At 35.6% G+C, this 25,416-nt stretch overlaps 1 protein-coding gene across 5 annotated transcripts in view; it reads left to right on the top strand.

The window, feature by feature from the left end:
* Nucleotides 1-25,416, top strand: part of LOC111046519 (ubiquitin carboxyl-terminal hydrolase 34) — a 101,240-nt gene that overhangs the window by 38,958 nt on the left and 36,866 nt on the right. For all 5 annotated transcript variants that reach the window (XM_039427288.1, XM_039427289.1, XM_039427286.1 and 2 more), the window contains 10 exons: nt 781-994; nt 3,908-4,036; nt 5,163-5,354; nt 6,341-6,553; nt 6,835-6,943; nt 7,541-7,722; nt 12,865-12,984; nt 14,191-14,403; nt 15,650-16,184; nt 17,648-17,877. In XM_039427288.1, coding sequence (XP_039283222.1) covers nt 781-994; nt 3,908-4,036; nt 5,163-5,354; nt 6,341-6,553; nt 6,835-6,943; nt 7,541-7,722; nt 12,865-12,984; nt 14,191-14,403; nt 15,650-16,184; nt 17,648-17,877 — 2,137 coding nt within the window. The remainder of the gene's footprint in view (nt 1-780; nt 995-3,907; nt 4,037-5,162; nt 5,355-6,340; nt 6,554-6,834; nt 6,944-7,540; nt 7,723-12,864; nt 12,985-14,190; nt 14,404-15,649; nt 16,185-17,647; nt 17,878-25,416) is intronic.

Here is a 25,416-nt window from a genome sequence, read left to right as displayed (position 1 = left end):
AGAAATAGAAAAATTCATACCAGAAAGTTATATTCCAAAAATAGTTAGATGTATTCTAAGAAGTTCTTTTCTAAACTTGACCCCGTCATCAAATACAAAAGTAATTCTATTCTATGATAGAAAGTACACAAAATGTGGGACGTAAATTTTTCCAACCTTCCATTTTTTATAATATAGTTGAAAATGAAAGATGGTGTTTTCCAACCTTCTAAATTTTTCCAACCTTCCATTTTTTATAATATAATATAGTTGAAAATGAAAGATGGTGTTCACTTGAATGTTTTCTTTTGTTTATATTCTATTCTTCCCTTAATATTGTGTTCTGTTTCTACCTTTAATGAAACAGAACTACTACTACTTCCTATTTGTTATTGAAACAGAAGAAATGTCAGCTACCATATCTCTCTTTTTTCAAAAGTCTTTGGCTAGGTAGATCAATACATAAATAATTGTTTTACCAAAAATAAAGAAGAGGAAATCTCCTTGGATAGAATTTGTTGTACTATAAAAGTACAAAAAACTATGAAGTTTTCCATTTATTTGATAGTTTTCTAATAGAATCACTAGTCCCCTTTGATTTTTAAAAACACAGTTTCGGTCAAGTATGTCATTATCAATTGTCCAAAATAGACTCTTTATAAAAATAATAAAATCTTTTATATATAATATTAGCGTCAACAATATATACTCATCCACAATTCTGTTTATTAATTATTTGGCGTGGTTGCAACCATTGAGAAGGATCAATTGGACTCAATTTGGGTATCTTATGTGTTGCAGGTACGCATATCATTTGCGAAAGTGGGCGCTGGAAGGTCAGTGCGTGGGAAGCCACGTGATAGGCGAGCGAGGAGGCACACCGTTGAAGGTGATCATCCAGCCAGCTGGCATGGTGGACAAGGTCACGCTGGACATGCTCTCCACCGACTATGTTGCCGACCTGCGCGCTGAGGTGGCCAAGTGGTGGGAAATGCTTACCGCCAAGCAAGCCGCTGTGAGTAAAATAATGACAATCCAATCAACTGTTTGTTTCCCAGTACAACGTGGTGGAACAGATGTTGTGTTTCTCCATTAAAAATTAATGAATTTACTTATGAAAAGGTATATTATATTTTATACTAGAAGGTAACCCGTGCTCCATAAGGGTCCAATTGAAATCTTGACAAACTGAAAATTTGACCTACTAAAATCTTGAAGAATTTGAAGTAGGCCTATATAACCATCCTTCAGTAAATTAAGAATCTATATGCAAAATTCCAAGTTAATCAGTCTAGTAGTTCAGACGTGATGATTTCCTATCTCCTACATGTATTAGCCGATTCTTTCCTTTTTATTTATAAATATTATATAGATAATAATTTAAGTAAAACAGTGACTATTTCGTTAAGGTTTTTGACAAGCTGTCAAGATAAATATTATCTTAGATAGATAACGCAAGATGAATGTTTTATTATTCATAAAATCTAGAAAGTTTATCCATTCATGCAACCTCTTGCGATAGATTTTGAATTGAAATTTGAGATTTTCAATATAGTCCAGTAACTATATACATTGGTGCATGCAATTTATATTGTAGTTCTGATTTTTTAATATATTATTTGGGTACATAAGAGAAATCCAGAACCAATTTCTTCATGCAAAATTTCCTTGTGCTAGATACAGGGTGGCCCAAAAACCTCGTATTTTCGGCTCATTTTCCAGTTTTCAGCTATTTCTGCCAAATCTCGTAATCGGACATAAAAATTTGCTCTCACCTTTTTTTAGATTATAAAATTCTGAATAAAATAAGATCATTCGGAACTCTCTATCTCCAATGAGTACTGAGTTATGATTTTTCAAAAATGAGTGAAATTTGAAGAAAAAATAAATTTTGATGAATTTTAGTTTTTGATCAACAATATCTTCCGATTGTTACCATTTAGATTCACAATTCAAAATCCCTCTGGGAGTATTTTTGCGCTCTACAATCTGAGATCATTTAGAGAGCTCTATCTCATATAGATTTCCAGGTACACCTGACAACAATGCTCCTTGTATTGTGAAAAACACCTAATTTTCAGCTTGAACCATCATCACCAACTATATTGTCCTTACAATGATATTTCGCATTTCTTGTACCCAAATAATATATTAAAAAATCAGAACTACGATATAAATTGCAATCACACCCCCTTTTTTATGTCTATATTGACTGGACTAATATGATAATCGAGAATTTTTTCTTACCATAGAAATTTATGAATTCTATTCTTCTTTATCTTTCACTCTATTGAAGTTTTATTTTATTATTCATTGTAGAAATAAGGTGCTTTTGTATTTTTTCATTTGACAATATTTGTTTTTAACAAAAAATGAAATTGAGGAATAGCTTCCATAAAACTCTATCAGGGGAATTATCTCATTTTTTCATTCCAAAAATAGCCAAAAGCATACAAACAAAATCCTTAATGACATATATGCACTAACGGGAGAATTTAGACTTTAATCCCTGTAGTGAGTTCTCGTATGCTATGTTAACTTTATCAGTATGCTTTCTTGCATTTCTTATTCGATTTCGATGTTCAAAGAATCCATTGGATAATATTTGTCTTCTTACCGAACCAGTAATAAAAGTATACAATACTCAAAATTTGTGTAAATATATAACAGATTCTTTAAATTGGATGCTTTTTATATTTCCTGCAAATGTGAAAACTTAGAAAGAGTTAATCAATATAATTACCTTGGGATAACAATTGATAACACCTTAAGTTGGAGTCCGCACATCCAGTTGGTGAAGCAGCGACTTAGAAGGATACTGTATGCTTTTTCCCAATTGAGTCAGGGGAGGCCTTCCTGCTACCCTCCTTGAACCGCTTGCGGTGTCGCAGAGACAAATGATCAAAACTGTTTTAAATAAGGAATGCCGATATCCAACAGCACAACTTTTTACAGAATTTACAGTTTTAAATGTAAGGCAATTGTCCATTAAATCTTTATTGATCTACCTAAAAACTAATAAACTTAAAATTTTATCAGATATTTTACATACCTATCCTACACGGTATAGAGCTAACCTCGGTTTTGCGACGCCGCAGGTGGTTCATGGAGTGGAGCTGAGGACACCTTTTTATTTGGCTCAAATGGTCTATCGTAATTTGCCCGCTGAGATAAGAATTTATATGGATGAATGCAGTGTGGCTACATTCAAGCGTAAGGTGGAGGGGTGGCTATACCGCCTGGGCTGGGAGTCGTCAGAAAGCCTGCTTCAGTCTGTTTATTGGCACTAAGATCATTTCTATTAATTTGATAGCTTTTCTTATACATATATAGATTTTTTTTCCATTTTTGATATTATAAATTTTCATTACTTACCTTTCTTCTCTTTATATTTACCACACACTTTATTTAATCGTTTATATATTTACATAACTTCATTACTATATTCTTTTTAATGGTCACTGGGGAATCGGCTGGTTTCTGTTCCTCGGTAATTTTTTTTATATATGAGAAGCTACCATTATTTTTTACAATAAGTATATACAAAATATATGTCACTCGTGCAATCTCAAGAATTTATTCATATTTCAATTCTCAAATCTGTATATGTTACTCTTATCAATCTTTTTCTGTTTATGAAATTTCGTCAATGAACAATGTAATAGATAATATTTAATTTCATAATTATAATACAAACTATCTTATACTAACCTTCTTGTTAACAAAGCCGGACATTCTATTACCTATATAATATTATGAATAGACTATTGGCTACTAACTGTAACAAGAACCAACCCCCTACACTCAGACGAATAGTCTTGTAGGGGTATTCCAGTAAAACATGCTCCGTAATACAATGTATCTGTATTTTGTATGGAATAAAGAACATTTGAATTTTGAATTGAATTTAATTTCTGGTTAATTGCAGATGCCTACTCAGAATAACTCGAATATGTTGGCTGCTGATGGTCCTATCAGAATGATCACTCAGGGCCAAGAACTGACCACCGAGTTTGACGAGAAGACGTTACAAGAAATTGGATTCAAAGACTTACAGGTAATAATAGTTATCTAGCTTGTTCCAAATGTATTTTCATAAATAAATATTTGATCTTTTATATTTATTATTATTTATTTTATACTAGGATAGAGTATGATTATTAATGGAAAACCATTTGTAATTGACATGTAAATATTATTACTAAACATAAATTGTATTTATAATTTATTGAATGTAAATTATGTCTGTTCGGTTTTAACCTCTCTGTCAGAATATTGTAAGAGACGATAGCATGTGAAACAAAAATCAGAAGAGTGAGTTCTTCACTAGGTGTATTTATCAATGTCCAATACTTAACACTCATTGCATTGCAACTTGATCCATTTATTTTATTTGGAGTAAGTAAGGTAGCTTGTATTTCTGTAGGTGCGTACAGATATACGCGCCTCCATCCCTCTCCGCGCACGCTCCGCCCTCGCTCCGCACTCGCACCGATCATGAACGTTACGGGAGATGTTAGCTCTTCTTGCGTTCCACTCTTGCTCCCCGGTCGATCATCAATCGATCTGCTCGAATGACGTTCGATTGCGGAGCAGAGCGAAAGTCTGTACGCACCTTAAGGCTAAGACGGCTCTATCCCGTCTTTAGGTACAAATTCGAAATAAACTTCAGCCACTAAATAAGTAAACATCAGCCACTAACAGTAAAACATGCATATTCACATGTTCATCGAGAGGCTTCTAATATAAAATTAACAATCAATAATAATAAATAAACTACTGGAAAATTACAAATTATAATGATACTAAACTAATTTAACCTCAAATAGAGCAGCGAATAAAAAATAAATCATTTTACCTCAAATAGAGCAGCGAATAATAAATGAACAAAATTAAATCGGAAATACAAAAACCCAACCTCAAAAAATTATGCTCAAGGCGTTTCGTTGTGATGACACAACAATGTAAGATGACTGTGCATCATTCATGTTCAACTGTTAGTGGACAGCCTAAGAGGATACCGCAGGGAAATCCTTTTGACTCGACGGCACGAACAGACAATCAGGATTAACGAGGTCTTACTCTAGTATTATAAATTATCATGTATTAATCTGAACTTGAAGCTTATTTCGTTATGGATTTGATTTTACTTTGAAATACTAAAGGTTTGTTTTGACTTGTAGATGGTGTTCATATCAATGGGTGCTTCAAGACAGAAGAAGAGGGGCGACTCCTCTCTAGACACTCCGTCAGTGCTTCCTCCTCCTCCCCGGGAGTTTCTGCCCACCCTCCTTCTCCTACTCCCTAAAAATTTCGAGCAACTATTTAGGTTAATGGACACTCTCAGCACGATGAAGACCCAAGTCAAGGGCGGAGTAAGTATCCTACACATGCTTTCACTTGATAATCGAAACTTGCTTGTGTTCATGCCTTTGTTCAAAACAATAAATATAGAAGAAATTAGGAACCCCAATCTCATTTAAGGGATGATTAATTATATTGTACAAATCAAGTCAAGCATTTGTACAAATCAATTGATGAATATACCATTAATAAAACCCCCCACCCACCCAATTCAATATAAGGGATGAATAATTATTTATTGTTGTGAAACTGTTACGTTGTCTTCCAAACACAAGTATCGTATCAGAATCATAATCGAATTTATTTTATTCTCATTTGAATACCGTACAGAATTTTGATAAATGAGTAGATATATTTTAAAGATTAACATTCATTTAAAAATATTTGGATTCAATGATTTAAAATCTTGCAGATTATAAGCAATCATTGTTCATAGATATATCGAGAAGTAATTATTATTGAATAAAATAATCACCTTGAAGGAGGTTTAGGTTTAGAAGATATCCAACTTGATCAAGTTGTAATATATGTTCAACTTTATAATAGTAATAACTTTATAAGTTATGGAAAAATATTGATATATTTATGATTGTTATTGTTTTTCAAAATTAAAAATAGTCATGTAGAGTATAGAACATGTACTATCATCAGTATTGTAACTATACTATAAAATACTAAATTGTAACAATTTTTTTATTGCGGATGATGCCAACATGAGCTTTTTGCTTGTGCGTGGGTAATACTAATGGGAAGTACGAGAGTGATTTGATGAGATGTTAAAACGTCCATGCCTATTCGATGGGATTCTACGGGGTTCGAACCCACAACCAGGTAGTACTAGCAGACCGAAGGGTGCAACGCCTCAGTCGACCCGGCTATCCTGACTAGCAATTGATAACCTACTTATATTATTTCATAAAATAATGATTAGAGTAAAGTTAAATAATGGAATATTTTTTCACGCTTTACATTGTATTTTTGTCATTGTATTTTACAGCATCAAATACCCCATACGAAAGCTCAGGTGCTTTCAAGACGAGTTTGGGACATCTTGACGTTACTCCCCACTAATTCAACGCTACTCCAGGGTTTCCGCCATCTTGATTCTGAATCAAAATTGAAGGAACTACTCGACCCAGCCAGTCCACAGAAATTGATGTACTCACTACACATCGTAGAATCATTAAGTCGGAATCCTTCTCCAAGTTCGGTAAGTTTTTCAAATGTTTCAATAGAATTGAATTGTTCAAAAATTTCCATCTTGAAAATGGATAGGATTCTCAAGAACGTCTAGTAAATATCTTTGTGATAATACACTCCTTAATAATTCTGGTCTAGATTGTTAACTTGATTCAACCAAAAACTTCGCATTTCTCTTCTACGCTTGTAGAAATTATTTAGATTCTTTATTTAATCATCTTAATGAATTAGTTATGTAACTTTATTTTCATGGTATGCTCTATCATAATCTAATTCATTGGTGGTTTACAGATTCCACGAAGCTCTGGAGAGCCATTAGATGTAACAGATTCAATAAATTGGAGTCAGAAGTTCGTGCAGCATGGCGGCCTGAAATATTTGTTCAACATTTTCATGTCTGGTAGGTTGTTTGATAGAATCTTCTCCTTCAATTTACTCATTATCCTGTATTAAAATGAATAGTATTTTACAAAACATGTAAAAACATCTCTTCTCAATAATTACTTTACAGTTTTTAGTGTATAGTTCTAGTTTATTGTTTTCTAAAGCTTTACTATAAAGCAGAATCAGAAAACATACTTAAAATAGTCCTGATTCATGTTTAGCTATTCCTTATGTTTCTTAGAGTGATTGAATGAATTACTTTTAGAAAGTTGCCTTTTAAATTAAAGTTATAGCCAAATGACTAGTAGCACTTTGTAAAAGTATTGCTTAGTGATGATTAACAGGCATCAATAAAAATTATTTATCATTCAATGTATGTAGGTAGTCTTATAAAATGTAATTCCATTTCTATCTAATCGACTTATATATCTGAATAATTCGTTCAATGCGAATACCTCAACTGTCGTAATATAAAGTTCTGGTCTAGAGAGTGAATTCAAAGTTGAGAGCTCCGATCTATGAACCTCACTTACTTGCTCCATTTATTATTTTTTCAACTATCTAGGTATTTCATGGGACAATAAAAATGCATTAAAATTTGTTTGCGTTACAGGTGTGCTGCAAGTGAGCATCGGTGGTAGTGAGTGGCACCAGGACTGCTTGGCATGTCTGTTGAAGCTGCTCTGCCAGTTGGGCTTCCAGCCTTCCGAGAACGATGCGGCCGAATCACTCAGAGCAAACAGGAGAAAACGAGCTCACAAACTCGAAAAAATAACCGTACAAAAGCTCAGTCAGGTCAGTTTTACTATGTTTAATCGTTGTGTTGCTCAAATTATTGAAATTAATTATTAAATCATTAAATTTATTGTAAAAAAACACGTAGAATAGAATAGAATTTATTTGTAATCAGGGTCATGCCCTATATACAAAGAGTTGAGTACATAGTATTCGTTTGACACAAAAAAAACATATTAGTTTGACACATATAATTAGGCTATTATTATTTCGAAATTGAGTCCAAGTGTCGGTTTAGCCTGTGGTACTTAAAATTAATGACCTAATTCTAACAGCTTCTACACAAAAATCATATAAATTATTCATTTTTACAACAGTTAAATTTGACAAAAGAACCATAACTTTATCTGAATCCATTACAATATTTCTAATAAGTTTGCCAATGTAACGTTTTCTTGCGTCATTATACATTGGGCATATCAGTAAGAAATGTTGTACCATTTCGTCGGTTCTAAGATTGCAGTTTGGACAGAGCTCCCTGCAGTTAATCCAAGTACCCTTCCCCTCAAGAAACAAGTAAAAGCATGTGTCACTGGCTAGTCTCAGTTGGGAAACACAGCGGATTTTTGAAAAAGCCTTGACTTCTGAAATATTTTTCCATGTCGCATATGTATAATGAGAAAAGCAAAGGACTGACTGAATCTCCCTGTAAGACGCCCCTCTCCACTGGAATGTAACTGTTATTTATCTTCAAAACTGCATGACCATACAACTCTTGAAGTATTCTTATTATTTTACTGCTCACTCCAATACTTCCAAGCTTGTACCATAATTTTGAGTGAGGAACATTGTCGAAGGCTGCCTCAAAATCGACAAACAATGCGAAAACATTTTTATGGCGCATTTCCACGTGGTGGGACACTATTGAGTGCAAAACGAAAACATTATCCACACATCCTCTTTCCTTCCTAAATCCACATTGGCCTTCTGGCAGCACCCCACTTAATTCCGCCCAAGCTGTAAGTCTGAATTCTAAATTTTTTGTGAATATTTTTACTATTGTATTCAAGAGAGCAATCATTCTGTAATTTTGAGGAAATTTACAATTACCTTTTTTATGGAGGAAAAATACGACGATAATAAACCATTCTCTGGGCATTTTTTTCTATTTTGAAAATTTTATTGAACAGAATAAAAAATATAATTTCTCCATTGCGGAGGGAGGGATTTGAAAAATTCATAGCTGAATCCATCGGATCCAGGAGCTTTTCCTGAGCTGAGGGCCCCAAGGACACGATCCAGCTCATTCACTGTGATTTCTACATCCAACAGTGGTTGTGTTGCGTCCTGAAAGGAAGGCATTGGGAAATTAACGTCACTGTACTTAGCAAGCAAGAAATTCGACCAAGTTTCAGCAGTAGCATTAAATACTCTCGGCTTTTTATAGAAGTATGAAACTGCTCTCCAAAATTCTTTTACGTCTTTACAGTTAGACAGCCTATCCCTCATTTTATCTAAATATGCTTTTTTCTTATCAACCAGAAGGGTTTTAAACTCTTTCTTTTTATTTATAAAAACAGAGAGCATATCATTCGAAGAGCTCTTTTTTGCTGCTCGGTAAGCTTTTCGTACATTTCTTTTGAACTGAACACAATCAGAATCAAACCAGGGTTTGTTTTCGTTTTGATTACTACTGTGAAAAGTTTTAATAAAGCCCAGCTGTTCAGCGACTATGGTCATAACTGTCAACAGATAAGAGTAGCTGTCATCAATGCTAACGGTATCGACATTATCTAATCCGCAATTGAAAGAGAGCATAGTGCTAGAAAATACTGATTCCTTATCTTTCAACCAGACTAGCTTTTGTGTTCGCATTTCTTCTAAACTATTGAGCGGATTATTTATCAAAGGAAAGCCAGTTTCAACTGTGATGGGCAAGTGATCGGAAGTAAGAATGAAATCTTCCACCCTCATATCAACTATAGAATCGGTAAAAATACTGTTAACCCAGAATAGATCAATTGTACTTTTCCCATTCTCATTAATAAATGTAAATTCGTCGTATGAGTCGCTTCTACATCTACCATTGATAACACTGAATAAATTACTCTCCATCACTCTCACTAGTTGTCTTCCTAATCGATTGATAACTTTATCTTTAGAATGCCTTTCTGATAAAATATTCTGTGACTCGAAAACTACACTATCTATTGATTTGTTTAATTCTCCGATACGACAATTGAAGTCACCTCCTATATAAACTGGTATGGATTCAGTATCTGAGATATTGTTACTCAGAAATATCTGAAGTAAGTTGATATCCGCTTGAACCTCATTAGGATTGAAATAAATGAGCCCAATAATCGTTGAAAAATCTTGAGATTTTAACTTTGCAAATATGAAACTGTCATTACTCTCAATTACTGAATACACAAAGTAATCTCTAATCAGTAAAATTAGACCCCCGCTTGCTCTACCAGATTGATTATTTCTAGTAGCTTTTCTCTGAACTATATTGAATGTTTCAAACCCTTTAATGCTTACTATTTCATTGCTTGTCCATGTTTCACATAATCCTACTATACTTAAGCTATTAAAATAGGCCAGTTGTTGTTTATCCATGCCATACATTTGCGAAACCCCATGACAATTCCAAAAACCTATACAAACATTACTGCTACCTGTTGATCTGAACTCTGAAACCTGGCTACCATGCATTCATGCTTCATCTGTACAGTCCGCATTTTTTGATTTGCTTCTTGTCACCCTTCCCGTGTCCAGCCACTGTCGTAGGTCCGAGATTTTTGTGTGTTTGAGTTGGTGGATGCGCGTTGTGAGTGGTCGTGTATTGTAGCTGCCGTAGTCACTAGACGCACACTCTCCTCTTCCTCCACCTCCTGTTCACAAATTATGGACTCCTGCGTGCTGCTTGCTGCTGGTCCTGGAAAACGACCTCCTTGTCTCTGTTGACGGGCAGGCGGTGCAGCTACGGGTGGCGGCGACTCAGAGTTTGAAGACCGAGAATGGTGTGTCTCGTCCATCAACTGAGAGTCTTCATTGTTGTCTTTTCTCTGAGTATTTTGTGCCTCTGATGCGTTTCCCAAGCTCTGATTAGACTCTGCTGTCACCCTAACCGTCACTCCATCCAGATTAGAGCCTGCTGAACCCTCCCGATTTGACTCTCGAACAGTGTTTTCATTCTCAAACTTCCTCTGTAATTCTTTGAGTGAGTATGGGCGACCATTAACGACTAGTTTGTCATAATTCGTGACGGCATGTTGTCCATCTCCTCTGGCCATCTGCATGTACTGTTTTAATTCTTTGCGAATGTTTCGAATTCTATGAGTATAATCTTCTTCAACTCCGATATTAGAGTTTTTGAACATACGCCTTGCTTGTAGTATTTCCATTTTCTTCTTGAAACTAAGGAATTTCACAATAATTGGTCTGCCTTTTCTAGTTCGACGACCGATCCTATGTGCTCGATCAATATCGTACTCGCCTAAGTGAATGTTTAATTTTGTTGCTTAAAGTTCTTTAATGATTGACTCACACATTTCACTCCTCTCACGTTTTTCTTCCGGGATGTTGTAGAAAACCAGGTTTGAGCGCTGTGAGAAACCTTCAAGTCTGTCCACCAGATTCACAAGACGATTGTTCTCCTTATTTAGCCGTTCACAATTTTGCTTGAGATCACTCACTTCGTTATTCAAATCGCAAAAGTTTTTATTTAAGTTTGAAATAGCACTTTTTATTTCTGGAATGTGAGAAATAAGTTTCTCAATACTTTCCAACTTATCGAAAACATCGGCCCGGGATTCGACTCGACACCGGCGATTGCTAGAAGCAATAGTATCACACACGCCGCGTACACGAAAAAAACTTTCACAATTCATAATATTCGATTTTAGTTCATTAGAATGCTTCATAAATACAGCTCCAAACTTTCCGACACGAACCAAAAAAAACATGTAATGATTTCATAACGTTGAGTATACGAGGTTGGTGAAAATTATGAAAACAGCTTAATATTTCTTTTACAATGGAAATTTGATGATAGGTTTGATTGGGGATCCTATTCGCATTGAAAAAAAACTACTTTTCAGTCGATTCTGAATTTTGGACCACCATTTAGAATCCAGCTTTTTTTTAAATGGGAAGTGTTCATATGATGATTGATTACTATACAGAATTTCAAGAAAAAATGAATGGCGAAAGCGGCACATCGATATCTCAAACCGTTTCAAAATTATTCCCATTTAAAATACCAATAAATCATACAAGAATGAAATAAATGAGTTCTCAAAATCTGACCGATCAAACTTTTCAGTTCAAAGTGTTGAATATGTGAGTAGATAAGTGTTTACTAACACTTGAAAAAGTGAAATTTGATAGTTCAGATTTGTTTCGATTCTCTATGTAGGCTACTCATTTATTTCATTTTTTATTATTTATTCGTATTTTTAAGTGTGAATAACTTGGAAACGGTGTAAGATATCGATGTGTGGCTTTCGCCATTCATTTTCTCTTGAAATTCTGTATCAAAATCATGTATCATATGACCACCTTCTCATTTCAAAAAATGAGATTGGATTCAAAATGGCGGTTACAAGATGGCGGACCAAAATTTTAAAGCGACTGAAAAGTATTATTTTTTTTAATTCGAAATAAAAACTTCAATTAATCCAATCAGACCTATCGTCAAATTTCCCTTGTAATAGAAATTTCCATTCCATTCTTCACTCTCATGAAAATGGCATTGAATTGTCTGTCGAAACATGTAGTGATTGATAAAGTAAAGTTTTAAAATAGGGTAGGCTACTTCGGTTTTGAATTTCCAGATAAATATTGAGCTGTTCCATAATGTTTACCAACTCTGTATAAATAAACGAACTAGGATTTATGAAAATTTATTCAATGCTCTCTTGTTTTAAATTTCTTGCTCACATAAGTAGTGAGTTTTATTTATGCAATTTATTATGCTGAGTTATTAGTTATTCCATTGTAGTAATGATTGAAAGGCGTCTTGAATGGCCTTAGTTGTGAGTGAAATTTCTATTCATTGAACATGTTGAATAATGTAGAGAATTATTAATACATTCATACATGATAAAATATCATTCTTAACTCATCATGAATGATTGGGCCTGTTGTTCGGCTCAACGCCCCAATTCATTATTTTTATTTTTCTCTGATTTTCAGGCAATGCTGCAAGAAATGAAAATTGATACGGTTATACCTCGCCTCACCAGTATTCTTTATGAAGCTTCTCTGCCTCGTGATCCGAATCATTACAAAACTGGCTTTTGGGGAAGAGCGCAGGTGAACAATCTCTTTTCATCATTCTAATATTGTATTGATAAGTTATTAAAATATGGGAATACTTATTATTCTACTAAATGGCTTGTTATGAGGATATTTACTCTCATAATATGATGACAGTAGAATTTTGTAAGTTGACGAGTATAGTATCGTTGAAACTCAATAATAATTATCAAGTAGGCTACCCTTTATTTCATTGCAACGCTAGTAGTTTCAACTCTTCAATTGCCATTAGGTGGAAAAATTGTAAATGGCTCTTGAAGTGTGGAATAAAGGGTACTTTATATTTTTATTGTGTTTTAATAATCAGTAGCCCTAAAAAACAGTGATTGGAGTGTTGTCGTGTATTGGTGCGTCGCTAATGTTATATACGCATTTTTTCGAAACACGAATTCTTTTGAATATATTTCTATGTAATAGTAAAGTTGCTAGATATTCATATTGAATAGAACCTACTTTAAATTTTCAAAAAAGCCATTCTTTATTAAAATGAGGTGGAAGAATGATAATGATGTTTCAACAAAATCCAGTTTCTCGTTATTTACTTGATAATATTACAATATTTTCTAGGTTTAAGCCTATTTAAACAAAACTTGTTAATCAATGAATGCAAATAATAAAAATAATCTTATAGCCAAAGAAAAGTAAGAGTAATAATGATAATAAGACTAAAATATTTACAATAGTTTCATTATTTCCATCAGAGTTTCATCATGTGAGAGAGGTTGTGACACTTTCACGATTATTTACATGAAATTTTATATAAATTCTGTCACAAATTTTATAAAGTAGAGAAACATAGCCTTCTTTCTGGACTAGTATATGAATGAAAATTTGGGGGAGGAACAATTTTGGGCTTTGCCTGTTGGTCCTTCCCCAATCATTTGAAATTATATATTGAATCAATTATATTGAATACAATTATATAATTGTATATCTTGAATCAATAAATTAATTATGATTTGATAATTTGATTGTATGGGAAAAGATGTTGTGGCAAGAATAATTGAAAGAATAAGATGTTGATGTCAACACCACTATATTAAATTGCATTTGAACAAATATAGTGGTATTGACAACATCAACGTTTTATATCACTATATTAAATTGATTTTGAACAAATATAGTGCTATTGACAACATGAATGGGTTGTTGATTCTATATCATCAAGGTATAATTTGTTGAAATGCGGATGCTTGTTTGTAGGTAGTGCAATACGCGATGTCAGTGGTAGTGTCGTGGGCACACACAGTGAATGGTGTGCGCGAGGCACTGTGCGCAGAGGAGCGATTCGTGACGTGGCTGCGACGTCTCATCCTGGAGGAGCCTGAGCCTAGTGTGCGGCGCGAAGTGTGCTCGGCACTCTACAAACTGTGCACGCCCCAACATGCGCCTGCCATGCTCGCACATCTGCTACAGGTAGGTGAATCGTTTCACTTTGTAGAGAATCCAGGAGACTCTTAAAGTAGGAGAATTGTGAGAATATTCACAGTGTTGGTGAATCGTGTGAATTCTTAGAGAATCCAGGAGACTCTTGAAGACGTGAACAAGCTTCATTTTTCTTTGTTTCGGTTTCAGTTTCGAGTTTTATTGACATACTAAACTGACTTATCAATAAAGTATGATGTAGACGGTTTTGAACTCTTGCGGCGCAGAAGCAGAAACCATTACAGGTCAATTTAAATTGGTTGAAAGAAATTAAAATAAATCAATATTAACAATAATTGGAAATGGTGGCACTTAAAAGAATGACATATGGTACTGAATTGAATTTTTTTTAATACGTTGTATTCGAGTTTTCGTGTTCTATAATTATACATAGAGGCGCCTTCATAAAGTAAAGGCTGTTTGGTCACAGAAAAAAAATACTCATAAGAAACAAATTTTATTGTCATATTTAGTTATGTACAATCTTTCTTTACTTCTCTACATAATCGCCGTTCACTTGTAAGCACTTTTTGTACCACTGCACAAGCTTCTGGGAGGTCAAAAAGTTCCCAACGTAAATCTTCTTTTTTTCAACGAAAAAATTTTTAACAAAGTGTGAGGACGCGCGTTATTGTGAAGGAGAATTATGCCAGATGACACCCACCGTATAGTCCCGACCTTGCGCCTAGCGACTACTTCCTCTTCTTGCATTTTAAACAGTGGCTCGGTGGACAACGCTTTGAAACCGAAGAGGGACTCAAAAACGTCGTTTTCAACTGGTTTGCACGAGGGTTAAAGAAGCTTTTGCAGCTGTACAAAAAGTGCTCACAAATGAACGGCGATCATGTAGAGAAGTAAAGAAAGATTTTACCTAACTAAATATTACAATAAAATTTGTTTCTCATGAGTACATTTTTCTGTGACCAAACGGCCCTTACTTTATGAACGCGCCTCGTAATTATATTTAAAGATAATTTCTGATTATTACATTACATTTTGTAGTAATGAATAATATCATAGCCACCTCTAATACAAGGCCCCGGCCTACGATATTGCAACGTCGCAGCGTAGGCCTAGAATCCAATACATGATTGGTGAAAAGATCAGCTGGTATTTTTTTAAATCTTTTTCACCAATCATGTATTAGATTCTAGGCCTACACTGCGACGTTGCAATATCGTAGGCCGGGGCCTCGTATTAGAGGTGGCTATGATAATATTCTTATTTTGTATTTCAGTTTCTGGACAACGCGGAAAAAATGCGGCCGCAAAGCCAGGAAGTGCTGCATCAGCCGTTTGAAGACGGCAAAGAGCCGTACGGCCCGGCGTGCCGCGACTACTTCTGGCTGCTGTGTCGGCTGGTAGACAGTCTGTCCGACGAGCTGGTGCGAGACAGCATCGAGGACCCGAGCGCCTGCGTGATTGACGTCGAGGGCCTCGCCAGCCGTGTGCACGAGTCGATCGTCGCCAGGGAGTACCTCGAGCGCCGACACAACACCGTCGATGACGACGGCCTCATCGGCCTGCTCAATCTCATGTGCAACCTGCTCAAACACAATCCGCCATTCAAGACCGAGAAGCAGGGCGAGCTGCTGTTAGACCAGGTGTTCGAGTTTCTGTTTGCGCTGCCCGACCCGGCCAACCGACACTTCCCCAAGTGCAAGTCGCAGACTGCGCGCTCCGCCGCCTACGACCTCCTCGTCGAACTTGTCAAAGGCTGTGTGCACAACTACAAGCATCTGCACGAGAAGCTGCTCGCACAGCATAATCCAGGTCAGCTCCCAAATTAATTATTCTTGCCTTGCAATTATCAGATTATCTTGTGAAACTTTGGTCATATTAACCAAAGTATCAAGAGCTAATTGATAATTCCGAGACAAGAATATAATGTTATTATTTATATATTTTTTCTAATTATGAGCAGCAATATTATTCATTTTCTCAAAATTGATAATATACTGCACTTGAATATATTCCAGTTTTATTCAAATGTATTCATTTTACCATTCTTATTTTATAACCATTGCCATTATCTTTTGGGACAAATGAAAAATTTGACAATGAAATTTGCAAATTTATTCTAAAATTACAAACATGTTTCAACACCAATGGTGTCATGATATTTTGATATTTTCTTTTATTAGTCTCAATAGTTTAGTATAATATATTTTACAGTAAATCAGTTTTGTACAGGAAACAGTTTTGGGCTATCAAGCCTGTTGTTTCCAAAGTTGTTCTGCTTTTTCTAAATTAATAAATACATTTAAAAATCTGGTGTGGCGCACTCACACAACTTTCCTTCCCGTTATGAAAATTGATCACTTGACGTTAGTGTTCACGCGCATCACAAGTCTACTATTCAAAGATCTGAGCCAGCTGGTGGCAGGACAATAAGGCTGGAGACACACGAGGTCTGCTATCTCTTCATAGTGAATGATTTAATAGAATCAACAGTTGCCAACAGTTTGCAATTGAATAATCACATTTTCTCGAATTTCGTGCTTATTTCAATCTTAGGTGAAAATGTTACTGAACATTAATTGAAGAGATTTTCATGCTCAATCTTTTCCACTTGAAATTTTTTGTTTAAATTGTATCTGAAGCCTGATAATTGGGAATCTAAAATCAAACTTTGCATAGATGAGGCGGAGCTCATAAATTACTATTCTAAGTATAAATTTGATCGAAATCGTTGGATCCGTTTTCGAGAAAATCGCAAAAATCCTGTTTTTGACAACATTTTCACCATTTTAGCCGCCATCTTGAATTGAATTTGATCGAAATTGTTCGTGTCGGATCCTTATAGTGTAAGGACCTTGAGTTCCAAATTTCAAGTCATTCCGTTAAATGTGAGATGAGATATCATGTACACAGACGCACACACACACACACACCACACACACACACACACACACACACACACACACACACACACACACAATACTCAAAAACCACTTTTTTGGATTCGGGGGACCTTGAAACGTATAGAAATTTAGAAATGGGGTTACCTTAATTTTTTTCGGAAAGCAATACTTTCCTTACCTATGGTAATAGGGCAAGGAAAGTAAAAATATAACAATATCATAACCTAAAAATAAATATCATGTGATTTGGATAGCTCAAAGGTAGCGAAAGATTGACCAAGTTTACAATAAATACAAAGAATCTTTATCACATTGAACTGTATATTATTTCTGCATTTTCTTTCATAATAAATTTCTCGGATGATGACATAGGTCCACATTCGCCATACCCGTGGGAGTACTGGCCACACGATGACGGTCGAGCAGCGTGTGGGTACGTGGGCCTAACCAACCTGGGAGCCACCTGCTACATGGCCTCCTGCATGCAACACCTCTACATGATGCCCCAGGCCCGCCTCGAGATACTGCGCGCCCAGTGTGACCCCACCAGCAAGCACCAGCTCACGCTCCACGAGCTGCAGAGGATGTTCGCTTACTTATTGGTAAGCTGTACACAAATCCTCGTCAAACTATCTTGAAACTCTCGTGGATAAGTTGTAGAGTGTACATTATCAAGTATCTAGGTTTCACTAACCTTAATATAGACTTCCTGGTTGTTTCCTGGTCAGGAACTCGGGCCGAGACTGTTTTGCATAACCCCTGTTTAACCGACTGACCAAGGATAGGGTGGGGAATTCAGGGTTGGTTAGGGGTATGGGTTAAAGGGTAAGGGTTTTAGGGCTAACAGCCTAGCCCTTAGAGGTAAGGGACTATTGGTAAGGGGTTAGGAGTTTCAGATACATGGTATGAGTATAGGAAGTTGGGCCGGAACTACACATAACCCCTGCACAAACAGATTTGATGGTAAAGGATGTGGGTAGGGGGGTGTTTGTGTCAGGTACTCTAGTACTTGCATCTTGTGATCTCTTATGTTTGTTTGTTTGTTTGTTTTTAATATCTTCCCAGAGACTCTTAACAGAGTATGAGAATTGTCAAAAAAAGAAATGCTTGAAAACATTACTTTCAATAAGAAAAAATACACATGACACATACTCATATACATACATACACATACACATACATATAAACATATCAACACACAAAGGGCCCCTCCCTACACATATATTCCTGTGTGGTATAAAATACACCTTCCATCAATAACTCTTTCAACTTCCTTCCGAATAAATTGAGATCTTCAACGTTTTTCATATCATCATGAAGCTTTCTAAAAAAATTAAGACCCATATATGTTGGCTTCTTTTCAAAAAGAGCTGTCCTATGGTACATGGAAGCAAAGTCTCCTCTATTTCTGGTTTGATACCTGTGGGAATCACTATTTCTAGCCGAAGCCTTATTTCTCCTGAAGTACATAATCACCTCATAAATGTAAAGAGAGGGAACGGTGATAATGCCTAGCTCCTTGAAATGACTCCTGCAAGATTCGAGAGGCATAATTCCTTTTATTGACCATATAGCTTTTTTCTGCAGCCTGAAAACTCTCTCCAAATTCTGACAGGACCCACCCCAAACAACAATGGCATAGCGAATATGTGACATAATTAGGGAATGGAAGACTGCCATTGTCAGTTTGGAATCATTTAACCTTCTAATCTGTCTGAGTGCAAAAACACATGAGGAGATTCTATTACAAAGCTGATCAATATAGTAATCCCATGATAAATACTGGTCTAAAGCTACCCCTAGGAACTTAACAAAAAGAGGCTTGTCAACATTTGTATTATTTACCTGGACATTAATAATATGTGTTGGCCTAGAGTTATTCTTATGTCTAAACTGTAAGTATTGTGATTTCGATTCATTTATTCCAAGCTTAAGTTGTTGAAGGTATTGGGCTATGGCATTTATGTTTAAAAAAGTGTCAATTTCTAAAACATTCACATCTTGTGATCCACAAATGTAGGAAGTGTCGTCAGCATGTAATAGAACTCTACCCTGTGATATAACTTGTGGTATGTCATTCACATACAAAAGAAACAACAATGGTCCAAGGATACTTCCTTGTGGGACACCTGCATTTACTGATAAACTATTCGATAAATGTTTCATCAACTGCCCATCTTCCACCCTTGAAATCTCAACAACTTGAGACCTATTCAGGAGATAGGACCTGAACCACTCTAGCTCAATACCTCTCACACCCACTTTCTCCAACTTCTTCATCAAGATTTCATGGTCCACACAGTCAAAAGCTTTGCTTAAATCCAGGAAAACTCCAACAGTCTTTTTCCCCATGTCCATCATGTCAATTATGTCCTCAAACATAGATGCAATTGCCGTCTTCGTGGATTTATCCTTCTGAAAACCATGCTGCTCCTGCGCCAATATTCCATTCTGCATAAGATGCTCAACAAGACGAATTAACATGCATTTTTCAAACACCTTGCCAACAGAATTTCCTAAAGTGATCGGTCTAAAATTGTTTGCCACATTTTTGTCACCACCCTTGTGGATAGGTACTATTTTTGCCTCCTTCAATTTATTGGGGAACACACCATTCTTTAGTGATTCATTTACTAGATAAGTGAGTGGAGTTAATAAGTTCTCCTTACAATACTTGATTACCATTGTCGACATTCCATCCAGACCGGTAGACATTTTTCCCTTCAAACCAATCACAATCCTATCCACCTCTTCTTCTGAAAAAGGAGCAGCTATAAACCTGTTTATTGGGTTTGTATGGTCACCTGGATGAGAGGCAGAGGAATTTACACTGTTTAATGGTACAGAGTTATTAATCTTTGTGCCAGCCTCCTGAAAAAACTTATTTAAATAGTTTGAGACCTCAGAACCTCCTGTTAGTACAATTCCCTCATCCGTCACTACTTCTCCTATGTAAATGTTCTCATTTTTTCTTAATGCACCACGCTCCTCATTTATTATCCTCCATACTGAACGATTTAAATTTTTGGACTCTCGTATGAATCTGCAATAGATTTACCCTTAGCTATTTTAACCTCATTTATATAGAACCTCTTCAAATTCATATAGTGTTGCTCCTTTGCATAGTCTCTACTTTCCATCATGCGTTTGTATGCAGCTTTTAAATCATCCCGCAACTTCAAGAGATCATCGGTGATCCATTTATTTTTAATATTCCCTCCACTAACTAGGACTTTTTTAATAGGACAGCAAACGTTGTAATGATATAATTCAAAGTTTGTGTGAATGCTGAAAATTTTTCATTTAGATTATTTCCACTATAAACATCATCCCATTCTTCCCTAGAAAGATGCACATTTAGACAATTAAGGATTCCATCACTTACATCTCTCGAGTTTTTTGAGACCACTCGACTTTTCTCTGCAGATCCATACTCATCACTCTGCACCCTTAAAGATTGAAATGTATGGTCTGATAATTCAGAGTTCTTTACTACAACAGTGCTATCTACTATATTTGTTATGATGTTGTCGATAATTGTCCGAGTGTCTCTAGTGATCCTAGTAAATTCACAAACTTTTATTGTGAGGTCATTTTCGGCAAAGAGGTCTCTAAAAGCATCGCTCATTGGGTTCTTTACATGAAGATCAACATTAAAATCTCCTGCTATTACAATTCTATTATACTTCTGTGTTAGGTATTGGAGAACTGTATCCATCTTGTCATAAAAATCATTCCAATCTCCATTTGGCGATCTATATACTCCAACAATAGCAGTCCTCCCTTTACCCTTTCTTATAACTACAGATGTAATTTCAAAATTCATTTCAGTTGAAAAACGGCTCAAAAATGACAGTTTCTGAGCTCTAATGTTATTCTTTAGCAGTATACAAACGCCTCCACTCCTATGCAGACTTCTACAATAACTAGCACTTATTTTATAGCCTTCAAAACTCAATTGAGAAAGTTCCGCTTCCTTGAGGCCGTGTTCTGAGAATATTACAACATCTGGATTTTCCACTCTTAGAAAGATATTAATTCTATCTACTTTATTGCTAATGTATTGGATGTTCTGGTGCAGAATGATGCAACCCTTTGATACAGTAAAGTCTCGAATTATATGGGCGTCTCTAAAAAATCATTTCCCAAAAAATTATTCAAAATCGGGATACTACTAGAGCTAAACATACTAGCATCTCCATCCGTGTTGCAATCATTAGTTACTAATTCATGATCTAGTGTTTGTCTTCTTTCACTGGCTTCAATTGAAGGAGAAAAACTATCATCCGAAATTGAAGACAATGATAAATCTATTTCTTTTTCTCTGAAAATAGCTGGTTGAACGCACCCCGTTTCCGATTTAACTACTTTTTTTAACTCATTTGTTAACACTTTTTTGCCTATTACATTCATATGCAATCCATGGGTTGTGTGGAATCTTCTTGGAAAATTGAACAGCTCAACCAATTTCAAAGAGTAAGTTTTCGCAATATTTCTAATCCCCTCATTGTACAATCTCACTAGTCGGTGTATGCAAGAATCCCTGGGTAGATCATGTCTGAAAGGAATTGTACAAAGGACAATATTAGTGTGACTATTCGTGATTATAGTTTCACCAATCCTTTGAATCATCTTGCGTACTGTATCGCAGTCATCAGAGGCACTGATACTGTTAGTGCCAGCCAGGAGAACTATGAAATCGTTGTCTGTGAATGCCTTCACCTCCTGACTAGCACCAACAGCATCCAACACAAAATCCAGAGGAGCCCCCGGATACACATTACCCGACACCAGAAATCCCGATCCCACAGAATTATGTAGCATGGAGGGAACAGACCTTCCATGACTTGCTGAGAACAATAACACCCTCCTCTTCACCGTCCGTGACGATATAGGCGTAACACCCATCTTGACAACGTAGAAGACTCATCCCTTCCACTCCGCCTCATCCCATCAATACCCAACACTCGATGCCCACCCTTGAAATTAGACCTATCATTCACCAACTCACTCTCATTTATCCTCTTAGTCAGCCCATGATTCACAATCTCTGTTTTTGAGGAGGAATCTCTCATTTTCAAATTGATACTTTTACTTATTTCTGAGATTTCACTGCGCAAGGCTGTATTATCCGCCTCTAAAACCTGTATTGTAGTTTTCATCGAATCAACTTGATCCAGGAGAGTTACATTTTCTAATTTTAGCTCGGCAATGGTATTAGTGAGTTCTCCTTTCTGTTTTTCCAACTTTCGCTTTAGTTCATCTACCTCATTAGTTAAAGATTTAACGAAATCGATAAGGTCGTTCCTTTGTTCAAGAAGTTCGATCGACCTTATTTCGAGAAAATCGATGTTCGTCTTAGAACCTCTAAGATTAGGAGTATTCACTGCCATATCGCGAACACCCGTATTAAAAGTAATGTGACTCACATCTCCAGGGCAGGAAGGTGATAAAGGAGTGGGAGACTTGGCAGAAGGAGGGGCGGTAAACCCGTCACTCTTAACCAAAGGTGAAGCCGGTGCAGAGGACTGTCCTTCATTATCAGTTATTACTGAATCCTCATTAATCGAGTCATTAAAAAGCTGATTTAATTTATTTTCAGGTGGAGAATGGTTATGTAAGTTGTTAACATTGATTTCTTCAATCTTCTTAGCATCTGGTTTTCAAGGTAGCCTTACAAGACTTAGATAGACAACGCCATTGAGCTAGACCAGATGTATTAAAACCTGTTAGTCTATACGAAAAATCTCTAAAAGTGAGTTTAGGATTACCCTTATTAGTTTTACTTAAGATGATATCATCCATTTCCATTCAAAGATCGAGTTTAGACGATTAGTTAGTACCATACGACACTGTCGCTCAGCAGAAAGTGAATCAAAAGAATGAGTGAGAATAAATTCGTTAATTCTGTAAAATTGATAAAAGGATAAAAGTCTTACGTTTCGAACTTGCAATAAACAATTACTACCGAGTCAGCCCAATAATCAAATAGAGTCCAATCCAAATAGGAAGAGTGAAACAGATTTACATAGGATGTATCAGCTATCAGAGTTAAAAAATGAAATTAATGAGAGCAATTTAAAGCGCTTAGAACGCTGCTGAGTCAGAAGAATGAAGTAAAAAGATAAAAGTGTAAGAATATATTTTGAGTGATAAGGAAGTCTACTACGTTTATAAAGATAAAATTCGGGAAGTAATACTTTGAGCTAGAAAAGAGACAATTCAAAACAAGAGACTATACTACTCCATCGCACTGAAACAAACAAATAGACTGATTAGATAGTTTGCTTTCTTTTGTATGAAATAAACAGTCAATAATTCAGAAAAATATATTTCCGAGTTACCGTTAAATAGCTTAGCCCTCCTCTCACTCCAAACAAGTAAGAATAGTTCGTTTTAAGCTAACGCGGCGCTTGCGAATCCAAATATATACATCGCGCGTATCCCGTCCAGTTCCGGGACAAGCGCGACAGATATCCTGAGCAAGGCCGCACAGGGTTTACAAAATTATTCACCCGTATACGACGCTTACAGGGACAGACTTGGAACACATTGAATTTGTTTGCCACTTACAAAATAGAAATAATTTATAAAATAAATAATGACCACTCTATAAAATTGTTCTTTATGAGAAGCAGAGCAAGTAAAAAACGATAAGTGAAAAGAGTATTGTGAACTATACAAGAACAGTACGATACTAGTAACAAAATTAAAAAAACAAAAATTGAAAAAGTATCAGAGAAAATTTATTTACTGTTATGAAACTGTTTGCTAAAGCAAGAAAAGGCTAATTACGTTGTTTAATTTATTTTGTATTAGAAATTTAAACCTACTTTTTATAACACGAAGATATAATGCACTATTTATCACAAATTAGTTTGAATTTGATTTTAGAAGATGAGGATTCTATTCAATTACGGGAAAGATTGAGTATGAAAATAGATTTCTTTATCATGAATTTACTCAGAAATACTTTTTAAACTGTTATTACGACTGTATTAAAAAAAATAAAATAACAAATAAATCTGTAACTAAAGTAATATTAATGGATCCAGTTAAAATAAATTTTAAAAAGCGTTTATCAACTAGAGAAATTTACGTTAATACAAGGATTGTTAATGATTGATAATAATAATTAATTACGGTATTAGACTAACATTTACTAAATGATGTTATTAAGATTGAAAGTTATTTTAATATTTGATGACGCGAAAAAATTAAGTTATAATTAAGGTTATGAACACAATATTCTACTTCAATTTCTGAAAGCAAGAAACGAAAGGAAACAGGCTATCTTATCTGAGACGGAGCTGCACCAAAAACACAACCGTGCGCTACCACTGACCAGTAGCGGCTCGTGATCTTCTAGCTTGGGGGTTCAACCTCATGATCTATTGGAGAGAAAGGTCAATAGGATATAGAGTATTGCGCATAATCAAGTGTAAACGTGATCAATAATAATTACACCCGAAAGGTTGAGCTTATTTTCCACAAATATAAATTTTTTGTCCTGTTCATATTTTTCTTGTTTGATTTTTACTTCGAGAGTTGGTCACCATTATGTTTTATTTTACACCTACCCTCAATATTAATATTGTTTGTATTTAACAAATACTGAACCTTATTCATATTTCTTCATCAAAATGCTGTTACGGTAACACAATAAATTATATTCACACTCTCACTAAAAGAAAATGGACACACTAGAAATACTCACGAATACACAAAACACACTAGAAATTACTATATTCTTCTACACGCAAAACAAATTTATATAACGAAAAATGCAGTGAGATCTATCACAACTGTAAACAGTGTATACCCGTAACCATACCATATAACCTCAAAACTGTCACGCTTAGGCTACTTCTTGTTTACCGCTTTTTTACTGTTTTTACTGCCACCAAATTTAAATTTATTGGTTATAAGCAAGTTCAAGATGGCACTGTATCCGTATCACGAATACTCACGATTCATTCCGAGGTTTACCGAATGCTTCACTTGCCTCGGCTAGGTTCGGCTACTCTCGGATGAACTCGTGCAAACTTGGTTCACACAGGATTGTGAACCAAATCCGTGCTAGCAAACCGATTCCCCTCCTCCGTTCAACTACCATACCCAGCCCTGTTTCTGGGTTCACA

The sequence above is a fragment of the Nilaparvata lugens genome, chromosome 4, assembly GCF_014356525.2.
Source record: "Nilaparvata lugens isolate BPH chromosome 4, ASM1435652v1, whole genome shotgun sequence".
Lineage (NCBI taxonomy): Eukaryota > Metazoa > Arthropoda > Insecta > Hemiptera > Delphacidae > Nilaparvata > Nilaparvata lugens.
Note: the sequence above shows the minus strand (reverse complement) of the source record. Positions and strands in the feature narration are given on the sequence as shown.